We start from the raw sequence: 11879 nt of genomic DNA on the forward strand, positions 1-11879 counted from the left end.
GCCGCCCTCACCGCCTCTTACCGCCGCGCAGCCCCGCGCCCCGCCCCGCGCGCCTCCGCTGTCCAGGACCGCACCCGCTGCCGCGGGGCCGGGCCGGTGGCGCCGGGCGGGACTACAGCTCCCGGCGGGCCGCGCTGTGCGCTCCGCCCCGTGCCGCAGCGGCGGGGCGGGCCTCGTCCCGCTCCCGGCCCCGCTCCCGGTGCAGGTGGCCGGGCCGCAGCGGACGCCCAGGAGCCTGGTAAGAGCGCGGCACCGTCCTTCCCCTCCGTGACCTCCCGGCGCCGCCCTGGCTCCGCCGCGGCGGCCACGCTGCCTCCCCGCGGGCGGCCGGGCGAGGCCGCTGCGGCCCACGGTCTCCTCGTGGGTCGCCGAGGCCCTGCGGGCGGCACCGGGGCCCCTCAGCCCCCCGGCCCCCTCTTGAGGCACCGGGCCCGTCTCAGCGGGCTGCAGGGCTGCCCCGCGGACCCCGGCTCTCCCCGGGCCGTGCCGGGGCGGGGGGCCCTGCTGCAGTCCCGGTGCGCGGCCCTCCCGGCCCCTCTGCCCCCATCGGGTGGGGCAGGGGCTGTGCCGCTCGCCCTCCCGTCTGCGGGTGTGCCACCGGCTCCGGGGAAGGACGGAGAGGGAAGGGGGGGGGACACCCCCAGTTTCACCCGCGCTGTCCGTCCCCCGGACCGGTGGGCGCACCCCCGCCACGCTGCACAGGGCCAGGTGGGGGGACAGGTGCCCCCCAGCTGTTCACGCTGGAGAGGTGCCCCGGGCATCTCCCGGTCCCTGGAGCTTGACCGTTAGCGCGGGGGCTTCCTGGAGCCGGGTCACCTGCCTGTCACCCCCTCGCTGTGACCTGCTCCCCGGGCTCTCCTCGGGTCTCTGTGCCCCCGGGTGATGGATCCCTGTGGTTTGCCTTCCTGCCCGCTGGCTGTGGAGCTACTGGCAGGTCTTAATTTTCCCTGTGCTGATGCAGCTAGACAAGACCTGAATCCGTAACGGCAGGGCTGGAGGTCTCTGGCAGTAACGCACCGGTTATCTCTGCAATCTCGCAGCGGTTATCTCTCCTAATGCACTGGTTGTCTCTCTGCGGGAGGCACCGGGCATGCCGGTGTGAGGCAGAGATGTGAACAGGATAACAGGGGCCTGCCTGGGTCTGTCTTGCCTTCTGGTGGGAGATGCTGTTGGCTCTCCATGGCTGGCTGGCTGGTGTCAGTGTGCAATGAAAGGCCCAGGTCTCGGCCAAGCCATGGTAGTTTGTTGGCGATCTGAGGGTTGCCCTGTTCAGCTGCAGAGAGAGGCTCCTAGGCGGAAAAGCAGTGGGCCCTGCCCTGCTAAAAGGCTGTGGGACTGTGCTGTGGGACCTCAGGCCTGGGGGTTGTTTGATGGAGAATGCTCAGAGACTGCTGGCACGGGCAGGGGTCTCTAGGCAGAGGCTGTGGGCGGGAGGATGTCCCCAGGCCCTCACCCAGCCGCAGCATCTTGTGCTGTGGTGCATCCCAGCCTGCTGCCGGTGGCAGGTGGCACGGCTCAGAGGTGAGACAGCCTGCGTGACATGCCAGGGCACAGGGACACGTGGTGCTGCCTTGGCTGCCACCCTGCCAGTGTCTCGTACCAAATCCACAGAGGCTCCCTGAACTGCACAGAGCAGAGGGAAAGCCAAAAGCGTGGCTTCTGGCCCCACCAGCTGTGGCACAGCCCACTCAGGGCTGCCAGCTTCTGAGCAGGGAATCCTTGAAGAGGGAAAGGGAAATGACATGAATATTTCCTTCCTCTTCAGCCTATGTCCATGCCAGGAAGGACCAGTTTTATCTAGGAGCCCTTGAGCTGCAAGGCTCATGTTGCTGTCCCTTTCCTCTGCTTGATGCTGTCACCCAAAAAGAGCCTTTGCTAGATCACAGTCTCCTGTGAGTCTTGGAGCCACATCTGGGGTGTGTTTGGGATGGGGACAGAGATACTGGTTTTAGGGGATAAGTACCAGAGACTCTGTTGCTGTCCACAGGCCATGGGGCAGGGGTCTGGGCACTCCTGGCAGCAGTGAAAGCCCTTGTTCTGCCCACTCCAGCCTGGCCAGGGCATGCCTGTGATTGCCATCATCCTCAACCCGCTCTGGCCGTGTCTCCAGCACAGTCAGGCCAGGAAACTGCCTGCCGACACGAGGGTTTGCAAACACAAGCAGTGCTCAAAGGACTGAGTTTCCTGTCCCTGTTCCTGTCCGAGCTGTGCTGGGAAGTGGGTGAAGCTGTGCTCTCCCACCAGCCATGCTGGCTTTGCCGGAGCCAGGTGTGCAGCAGAGCTGGTGCTGGAGGCCTCAGAGACCTCAGTTATGAGGACAGGGGGTCCCTGGGGTAGGGAGGAGTTTGGAGCGGGGCCTTGCCAGGCTGGGAGTGAGGGGCTGAGCCAGCCCTGCCTGGCACCACCTTGGTGCCTGCCAAACATCTGCACAAGGTCTCCTGCCATGACTCCACTCCCTCATCCATGAAGTGACTTTATCCTGCATCTGACACTGCTGAGGCGTGGCCATGCCCCTGGCTCATGTGCAGGATGTGGCTCCCCAAGAGGGAATAGCCAGGCTCTCGACTGGCACCAAGCAGTGCCGTGCTGGTGGTTTAATTGGAGGCCATCTCCAAGGTCTGATAAAGTTACATCTGTGGGAGCTCTGGGCTACTGGGTTATGTCCTCACTACCAAGAGGAGTGATGACTCAGGGACCTCATCCAGGAAATTGGGGGCTGCTAATGCATCCCCCGCCCATGGGTTCATTATCACCAAGTCCAGCGTGTGGGGGTTGATGGCCGTGGTTTCTCTCTCCCTCTGCAGGCCACGATGCTGCGTCTGGCTGCTTTTGCGGCACTGCTGCTGTTCTTCAGGGTCAGCCTGGAGCTGTCCTGGGCCCAGGCCATCCCCGCTCTCTTCATCTTCTACCTGGGATCCGGCGGATGGGACTTCTTCCTCATATTCATCAAGACGATACGAAGGGACGTCACGTAGGTGTCCTGGCTGGGATGGACCAACCATCCACCCTCCCCCCAGCCCACTGCTCTGCCCCGGTGTGTTTGTGAGTGCAGTCCCCAGCTCCTTGCACAGCCCTGGGTTTCTGCTGGCACCCAGACTGGCTGGAAGGAGATCTCTCTCTGCTGTGCCTGGGCGGCTCCAAACTCTTGGGCAAAGTTTTCACGGGAAAGATAGATTTCAGCTGAGCTCTGAAGTCTAATGACTGTCCTTGTACTTCACCCTGTCCCTAAAGATGCTGGCGTGGCACGAGGTGTTTGTGCAGGGTCAGTTCTGAGCTGGTACCAGGCTGTGCCAGCCTGGCAAGGATTTGTGGGGAGGGAGTGGTGCCATCTCTTGGAGAGCACCCGAGGCTCAAAGATGCCCCTTTGATTGGGGCACATCTCTCCCTGGCCTCCATCCGTTCCTGGCTATAAGCATTTTTGTAGATGAGCTCTGCCTATGTCCATGCTGCTCAGGGAAGCACAGAGAGCTGCTGCTGAGCTAGAATAGGGCCTGGAGCAGTGCTGGGCTGTTGCAGCTCCTAGAAAGGTCCTCATGCTTTGCTGGCTTTGCTGGAGGAAGTGGTTTTGCAGGGGTCACTGAGCAGCTTCCCTCATGCTCCCCTTCCTTTGGCAGCACGGGGCTGGTCCTGCTGCGGGTGAAGTGGCAGGTATGGAGGCATGTGAAGGCGAAGAACACAATTGCCAAGATTTTCCAGAAGACTGCAAGCAAGTATCCAGAGAAGACAGCACTGATCTTCCAAGGCACAGGCGAGAGCTGGACCTTCCGGCAGCTGGATGAGTACTCCAACCGCGTGGCCAATTTCTTCTATGGCCAAGGCTTCCGCTCTGGTGACGTGGTGGCCCTTTTCATGGAGTCCTGCAATCAGTATGTGGGGCTGTGGCTTGGCTTGGCCAAGATTGGGGTGGAGACTGCCCTTGTGAATTCTCACCTGCGCATGGAGGCGTTGCTGCACTGCATCACCATCTCCAACTCCAAGGCTGTGGTTTTTGGAGTGGAGATGATGGAAGGTGAGGGGCAGGCAGATGCATCGGGGTGCATTGGACTGTATATGGGGGTGTCTATGGATTTAGTGTTCCTTTCCTGCCCACCACAGAGCAGGGATCTAGAAGAGTGGACAGTTGAATTATCCAGGAATTGGATTTGTTTGTTGGTTGTTTTTTTTCTTCTTGATCCCTTTGGACAGCGGGCAGGATCTGGAGTTCAGTGCTGTCTGGCTCCCAAGCAGGCCAGCCTGGGTGTGAGGATCATTGCTTGTGCCTCTCAGGTCCATCCTCTGGGCTGAGCCTGCCCTGCTGCATGGGCTGAGCCTCCCCTTGCTCTCTGTGGATCTTAGCCACATCCCTGCAACACCTTGGCTCCAGATCCTCGTGTTTCAGTCCACACCTCTGAGGTTGATGGTGTCAACAGACCTCTTGGCACCAAAGAGGTTTTGGCTGGGGAGAGGTGGAGAACAGGATCTTCTGGTCCCTAAAGAGGCCTGGGCTGTGGCCCCAGTAGCTGTTAGTCATGGGAACAACATCTGCCTGGGATGGTTGTCGGCCCTTTGGGGTCTGCCAAGTACAGTGAGGGTACTGCTACCTGGGGCAGCGTCTCCCTGAGACCGTCTGGGAGGGCAGGGAATCTCTGTGCTGTAACCACCCTGTGGTTTTTCTCCATCTCCCCTCTTTTGCTTTTTCAGCGATGCAGGAAGTGCAGCCCTCCCTGGAGAAATCTATCCATCTCTTCTGGTCTGGGGAAGGAAGCCCCAAGTCTGTGCTTCCTGGTGCGAAACACCTGGATCCCCTCCTGAAAATGGCCCAGGGGCACCAGCCAACCCCCCCTGATAAGGGCTTTCTTGGTACGTGGTCAGCTCTTGGGGGCCAGACTCGTGGCAGTGCTTTTGTGAATCAGCTGGTTCAACATCGGCAAGAACATCTGCTTGGGATGCTGATTGCAGATGTCTGCAGCAGGGCATGAGGTGTTTGGGATGGGTCTTACGCTGGTGCCTGAAGCCCAGCCCTGCATGGAGCAGTATCCTGTTGTGCCCTCCATGTGTCCAACAGACCACCTGATCTGCCCAGGGTAAACCCAGCATGTTCTTGGTGCTGTCACATAACAAAGTTTTGACTCAACTGGCACAAGCAGAGTGTGTAAATGTCACTTGTCCCCCTCTCCAGGTTCAGCCAGCTCCTAGGTTGGGTATATGACGTTGTCTCCTCATTGCTTTCCAGATAAACTCTTCTACATCTACACCTCTGGGACAACAGGGCTGCCCAAGGCTGCCATTGTGGTGAATTGCCGGTAAGGCCGTGGACATGGGCTTGGGGGAGGATGGGGCTGAGCTCTGCCCTGTCCTAGCACAGCGCCGCTGGCCCTGCTGCTGATGTGCCTCTTCACCCTCCCACCCCAGGTACTTCCGCATGTGCAGCTTGGTTTTTTATGGTTTTCGCATGAGGCCCGACGATGTGATGTATGACTGCCTCCCGCTCTACCACGCTGCAGGTAATGTGTGCCGTACAGAGCCCTGCATGCTGGAGCCATCTCTTCCCCTCTGCCCAGCCCAGGGAAGGCTGAAGGCTGGTGTAGCAGCAGTCTCCATGCCAAAGAGGAGCTAACTGCTGCTGGCAGTGTCTGACTGAGGCTTTCCACTTTTCCCCTGCGAGCCAAGAATCGATCTGGCTGATCTTTGGAGTTGGGAGGTGGGCGGGGGGGCATTATCCCAGCTCCTAGCCTGGCTTTGGTATAGCTGCTCCTTACTGCGTCCCCATGGAAAGTCAAGGGGGGAAGGGGAAGTGGTGCCTGCCTGCCTGGCTGAGATGTGATGGGATGTCTAGGTGCAAAGCAGCACCCCAGATCTCACTGCCACGTGTCTCATCACCGGTGCCTGTTGTCCTGGGGGCTTTGAACACCCATCTGGTGTGAGCCAGCATGTGGTGTCCACCTTGCCCTGGCAGGCCTCTCCCCAGGCAGGCTGGGCTGGCGGTGCCTGGGGACTGAGGGCTCCCCTGCCTGCCTCCCTGCAGGGAACATCGTGGGGATCGGGCAGTGCCTGCTGCAGGGCATGACAATTGTCATCCGCAAGAAGTTCTCAGCCTCACACTTTTGGGAGGACTGCGTGAAATACAACTGCACGGTGAGGTCATGAGGCAAGGGGCCATCTGGGAGTGGGGAACGGAGCCTGGGCATCTATGTGGTGCTGGGGAGAGCCCAGCTGCTGGAAGAGCGGGAGGCCCAGACTGGTTCTGCCCATCCATCCCAAACCACCTTCCAAGGTGGTGGGGTGTGTCCTTCCCACCTGGGGTGGTAACTCCATGTGTCCAAGCCCTTCCCGGGCTCCAGCATTAGCCAGGAGATCTTGGATAAGTTTCATGGCCTGGAGGAGTGGGTTAACCAGGAGAGGGCAGGCACTGAATGAGCTGGCAGGATTCCTGGGTTTTACCATGGCCTCTTTAGGGGACTTGGGGCATGTTGTGCCATTCCTACCTGCCCTGAACCGCAAACAACTGGGGGCCTGTCAGACAGGTCCTAGTGAATCTTTCCTCTCCGTCCCTCACAGATTGTGCAGTACATCGGGGAGATCTGCCGCTACCTGCTGAACCAGCCATACCAGGAGGTGGAGCGGCAGCACCGGGTGCGCATGGCATTGGGCAACGGGCTGCGTGCCTCCATCTGGCGGGAGTTCATGGCCCGCTTTGGTATCACCCAGGTGGCTGAGTTCTATGGGGCTACAGAGTGCAACTGCAGCCTGGGAAATTTTGATAACAACGTAAGGCTCCAACCAACCTCCCCATGTCCCACAGAGTGCCTGCTGGCTTGAGCAGGGTTGGAAACCCAGACGGGCTGTTTGCTCCTGGTTTCTTGTCCCAAGAGGCTTGTCGTGGGTTGCCATCAGCCTGGAGGGGTTTTGGCTGTTGTGCATTGGTGGCTATGTGGTATCCTGGATGCGCGTGCACAGTGGGCTCAGGGCAGGAGAGATGTCCCTGCTTCCCACAGCTCTGAGCTCTTCCTGTCCTAGGTTGGGTCGTGTGGCTTCAACAGCAGGATCCTACCAGGTGTGTACCCCATCGGCTTGGTGAGGGTGGATGAAGACACCATGGAGCTGATCCGGGGGCCAGATGGTGTCTGTATCTCCTGCAAACCAGGTGAGGGCAGCCACAGGTAGAAGTCTCCTCAGCTCTGTGCAAGTCTTTCCTGATACTTCTAGATAATTTTCCTAGGTTTGAGTCTGCTCAGTTAAACGCTGCCACCCCCATTAGACACCCTTTTTGCTTGGGTGTGGGTGATTGCTTCCCCCCTTCATCCCCTATTTTCTCCTTGCAGGGGAGCCGGGCCAGCTGGTGGGACGCATTGTCAAGAGCAACCCCTTGCAGCACTTTGACGGCTACCTGAATCAGTCGGCCACCAACAAGAAAATCGCCAGGGACGTGTTTACAAAAGGGGACACTGCCTATCTCACAGGTGAAGCAAGCAGGGCCCCTCCATCTGCTGAGAGCAGAGGAGAAGGGTGCCTGGGTGTGGGGGCTGTCCCAGGCTCATGGCACTGCCCTGAGATGCTTGGTTGCTCCTGGCTCCTCTGACATCTCATTTTTCGCCTGTTCCTGACTTTCCTATAGGGGATGTCCTGGTGATGGACAAATACGGCTACATGTACTTCCGGGACCGCACTGGGGACACGTTCCGCTGGAAGGGGGAGAACGTCTCCACCACAGAGGTGGAGGGGACACTGAGCCGCATCCTCAACCTGACGGACGTGGTGGTTTATGGGGTGGAGATCCCAGGTAGCTGAGAGGGAAGAGGACAATCAGGGGAGGCAGGCAGGGCTCTGGCACTTGAATGTGAGTGTGTCCTGCACATCCGGATCGACGTGTCTTTTTGCAAGAGGCTGGACCGAGGCTCCCCGTGGGCAAGCTGGGAAGAGGCTGCTGGGGATGTGCCTAGCAGAATCCAGAGGGTTCCCCCTTCTCTCAAGCTTTGGTCTGATTCTGGCTGGTTTGGAAGGGCCCTGTGTCTTTTCTGGACCAGCTACAAGTGCCTCCTCTGGGAGGAGGTGACCATGACCGCAGGGTGTCGCTAGTAGCCTTAGCCGCAGGGCGGTGACATAGCCGCTGACAGCTGGATGTGCCAGCACTTCTGTACAAAGCCGGGTCTGCACCAGAGGCCTTGCTGGTATGGGGAAGGGGGAGATGATGCTACAGGAACAGTCTGTCTTGAGTGCTCTCCCTTCTTCTCTGCCTTTTAGGAATTGAAGGGAAGGCAGGAATGGCAGCCATCGCTGACCCAGAGAACTCCTGTGACCTAGAAGACTTTGCCAGCAAGCTGAAAAAGGCCCTGCCGTTGTACGCACGTCCCATCTTCCTACGGTTCTTGCACGAAGTCTCCAAGACAAGTGAGCCATGGCATGTGTGCTCGCACTGGGCACGGAACTGGTGGGAGCCCCTGGGGGGGAAACACGGTGATGGAGCCCAGTCTGTGGTAGGGTCAGGATGGAGCCCCTCTGCCCCATGGAGCCTGTACCCAGGTCCTCTGGTGCTGTGCAGGTGGGCAGGTGTGAGGCTGGGTCTGGGGCAGCACAAGTGCAGTGGGCATGGGAGTGTGTGCAGCCAGTGAACCCTCATTCCTTCTTGACCCCCCACTCCAGGCACTTACAAGTTCCAGAAGATGGAGCTGCGGAAGCAGGGCTTCGACCCCGCGCTGGTGAAGGACAGGCTGTACTTCCTGGACTCCAGGCAGGGCTGCTACCTGCCGCTGGACCAGGCAGCGTTCAGCAGGATCCAGTCGGGAGAGCAGAAGCTGTAACCGGTGGGGCTCAAGCAAGGCACCTCCCTGAATCCTGCTGGGGAGAGGGGGGCAAGGCAGGCGCTGAGGAAGAAAAGGTTCAGGAAGCAATATAAAGGCACGCTAGAGATTTTATTTGACAAGTTTTACAGATAATGGTTGGGGGGAACACAGGGGGGACCAAGGGGAGGGGGATGGTTACATACCAAAGCATAGACTTATTATGGCTTTATTTTCTTTCCACTTGGTACAGCGGTGGTGGTCTGTGCCATGGGAGGGGCAGGGCTCTGGCCAGTTGAGGAGGTGTGGGGTGCCCCTGCTATTCCATTTTGCTTTTCCTGTCTTTCCCTCCCTTTTCCTGCCTGCAGCAACCCTTCCTCGTGAAGGTCATGAAGGGACCAGTGCTAGGCTTTTTCCCCACTCCTCCATCAAGAAGCCAGTTCCTCCTTGGCACAAGGCCCCATTTGGCAGAGGGAAGCTGGGTGCCAGGCGCAACCCCTGTCCCCCTGCATGGCCCCGTTGGTGTGGTTCTGCTGTGAATCGGGAGCAGGGTAGTGCTGGGCTCAGGAGAGGGACAGGGATGTGTTTCTGTTGTGCCTTGCTCTCTCCTGGGGATGACATTTCTATTTTTCACAATCACACGCACGTTATATTATATATATATATATATATATTATACACGCTGACTTTTTTTTTTTTTTTTCAATCTTAATTTATTGTCTGTACTTTTGAATGTGTCCCGGGTTTGTGCAGTAGGTGGAGGGATAGCCCAGACCTGTCCTCTCTTGGGGAGCCCTTTTCTCTCACAGGGAGACAGGACACTCATCTGGGACTGATTCTCCTCTTCCAGTGTGGATGCAACCACGTATGTCCTTGTGGCCTTGCTTCCTAGTGAAGGACATGAGTGAACCCCACTATCTTGTAGACACTTCTCTGGGTCTCTTACTTCCACCTTTTGTGGATGCAGCCTTGTTTTGTGCACCTTCTTCCTTGCAGAAAGCAGGTGGGAGAGTGGGGATGAAGGGCCTGGTTTGCCTTTGCTTAGACGTACTCAGCACCATGGAGCAGCTCTTGGGGACTTTCTGCTGTGATATCTGTGCCCTGAACATGGGAGGCAACTTGCCTAGGGGAGAGAAAGTCCTCCAGAGGGTGGTCTCTGTGAAAGCCTGACTTCATGTGCTCCACATCCCTTCCCATCTCCACTGCAGGATACGGGTCCTGAACTGAAATGTCCATGTTGAACACCTGACTTCGCTATGTGAATTCCCCACATTGTCTGACATGAAACAGCCTTAGCAGCAATGTCTGATTCCATTCCTCGGAGACCGTGCAGAAACCTCTGTTCCAGACAAAACTATGGGTTGGGATTTATTATTCTCTCTCTCTTTTTTTTTTTTTTTTAATTATTTGGGTTTATGCTTTTAGCAGGGTTAATCCCTAAAATGACGTCTGTCTTTCGTGAGGGCAGGGTGTGTCTGCTCTTCTAGCTGTGCTTCTGCACCAACGTACCTGCCTGCCCCAGTCTGTCCTGTCCTCACTATTAAATGCGAGTATGGGCTATGCTGGAGTTTGCTACCTTTTCCTTGTGCAGTCCTGTTCTGTGCGGGGAGGTGAGGGACTCTGCCAGTTTGGGAAGTGGGAACTGCCACTCCAAAGTGTGACCTCCCTGGGCAGACTTTAGCTTGTCTTGGAGCAGGGGAAAGCCAAGCCCCTTACTGCTGGGTTTGATGACTGTGTGAAAACAACCTACTGATGAGACCCTTCCCAGACCCCTCCACCAACTCCCCGCTCACCCCTTCTCCTGGTCCTGTACTCAAGTGTTGCCATCGCAGTTTGTCCTGTCTCAGTTCTCCCTGTTTGTCCTGGCACATCTGGCTCTTTTGCCCCCTCCTGTTCCCAATTTCCTTTTCCTGCTGCTTCTCTCTGTTTGGCCACGCTTAAGCTCCCACTTCATTTCTACCGTCGCAGACAAATTTTTTGGTAGTCATTGCCGTTCGCTCACTCCTACAACCGTCTTTTAGACCCACTGCATCCAACCCTGGGGACAGGAGAAACCAGCTCCTGCGTGGCACATGTGTACCAGGGAGAAATGTCTTGCATGAGCCAGGGTGAAGTGTGTTGCCTGGTGGGACACACTGTGGGCAAAGTGCTGGAAATCCACATCTATACCAAATGCACCTCTGGACACCTTCAAACTGCTGGCTTCTCCAGCATCTCTAAGCTAAAAGCTTCAATTTTAGTTTTTCAGTCTCTTGGACACAGTGACTCTGGGCATGCCCCAGCTCGGATCTGTGTCAGGGCTCTGCAGCCAGCTCCAGGTGAGGATGGGAGCAGTGTGCTCCACCACTGCTCCTGGAAGGGCACAGCTCCTGGGACAGCCCCTGTCCTAAAGCAGCCCCCAGCTCAGTGGAAAACAGGCCTCGTCCCCACAGCCCTACAGTGCCCGTGGGGCTCAGCCTGCAAATGAGGTGGCTTTGCCGGTGTGGGGGTCATATGTGGGGGCCTGGGGGTGTCCCTGGCCTCAGGGGCTGGTGCAGGGTGTACAGTGATGGATGCCACCCCTGCAGATGCTCCAGTCCCACTTTCGGACACTGTTCCGCTCGCAGCTGCCGGTGGAGGGCAGGCTGAGCTCGGCAAACGTCTTGCCTCAGGGAGGACATCTTCAGGGGCTCCCCTGGGGTCTCACAGCCCCCCAGGGGGTTCGGAGCCCTGGGAAGCGGGGAGGGGTGGCATAGGGTGCTGGGAGCTGGGGGTTACCCATGCAGGGGATAGGTCAGACCCTGCCTGGGGTGGAGAGGAGGTTTCAGGTACAGATGCTTGTGCTGGGTGTGAGGCCAGGGGCGATCCCAGGCACTGGCATTCCCATTCACTCAGGTTCCTGACCACAGCCTGTGCCTGGTGGACCTTTGGCGGCACTGAGGTCACCTCGTTGTGCCAGGTAGGTGGTGGGCAGCATCCTGAACGCCTGGCCTCCCCCAGCCCTCTGCTGAAGGGAACAGGTGGAAGCTTGGGCTCCCCGATGCTAGCCCTGGGAGTTGCCATCTGGAGATGAATGGTCTGAAGTGATGACAGGAGGATACAGGTGCGCTCCCTTCCTGGAGCTGGCTGTGCTGCCCTGCACGC

General features: G+C 58.3%; 1 protein-coding gene across 2 annotated transcripts; it reads left to right on the top strand.

The window, feature by feature from the left end:
• Window positions 1-86: 86 nt before the first annotated feature.
• On the top strand, window positions 87-10316 carry SLC27A4 (solute carrier family 27 member 4). 2 transcript variants are annotated; one of them, XM_055790782.1, is made up of 14 exons: window positions 139-238; window positions 1766-1892; window positions 2805-2971; window positions 3615-4009; window positions 4681-4839; window positions 5213-5282; window positions 5392-5483; window positions 6005-6114; window positions 6538-6747; window positions 6997-7123; window positions 7302-7439; window positions 7595-7759; window positions 8221-8367; window positions 8620-10316. In XM_055790782.1, exons 3-14 carry the CDS (start codon window positions 2811-2813, stop codon window positions 8775-8777), a joined length of 1932 nt encoding a protein of 643 aa, XP_055646757.1. In that variant the 5' UTR covers window positions 139-238; window positions 1766-1892; window positions 2805-2810; the 3' UTR covers window positions 8778-10316. The 2 variants fall into 2 exon arrangements, with proteins under 2 accessions (XP_055646747.1, XP_055646757.1); XM_055790772.1 differs by lacking the exon at window positions 1766-1892 and having other exon boundaries at window positions 87-238.
• Window positions 10317-11879: the final 1563 nt, after the last annotated feature.

The sequence above is a fragment of the Falco peregrinus genome, chromosome 1 (assembly GCF_023634155.1).
Source record: "Falco peregrinus isolate bFalPer1 chromosome 1, bFalPer1.pri, whole genome shotgun sequence".
Taxonomy (NCBI): Eukaryota; Metazoa; Chordata; class Aves; order Falconiformes; family Falconidae; genus Falco; species Falco peregrinus.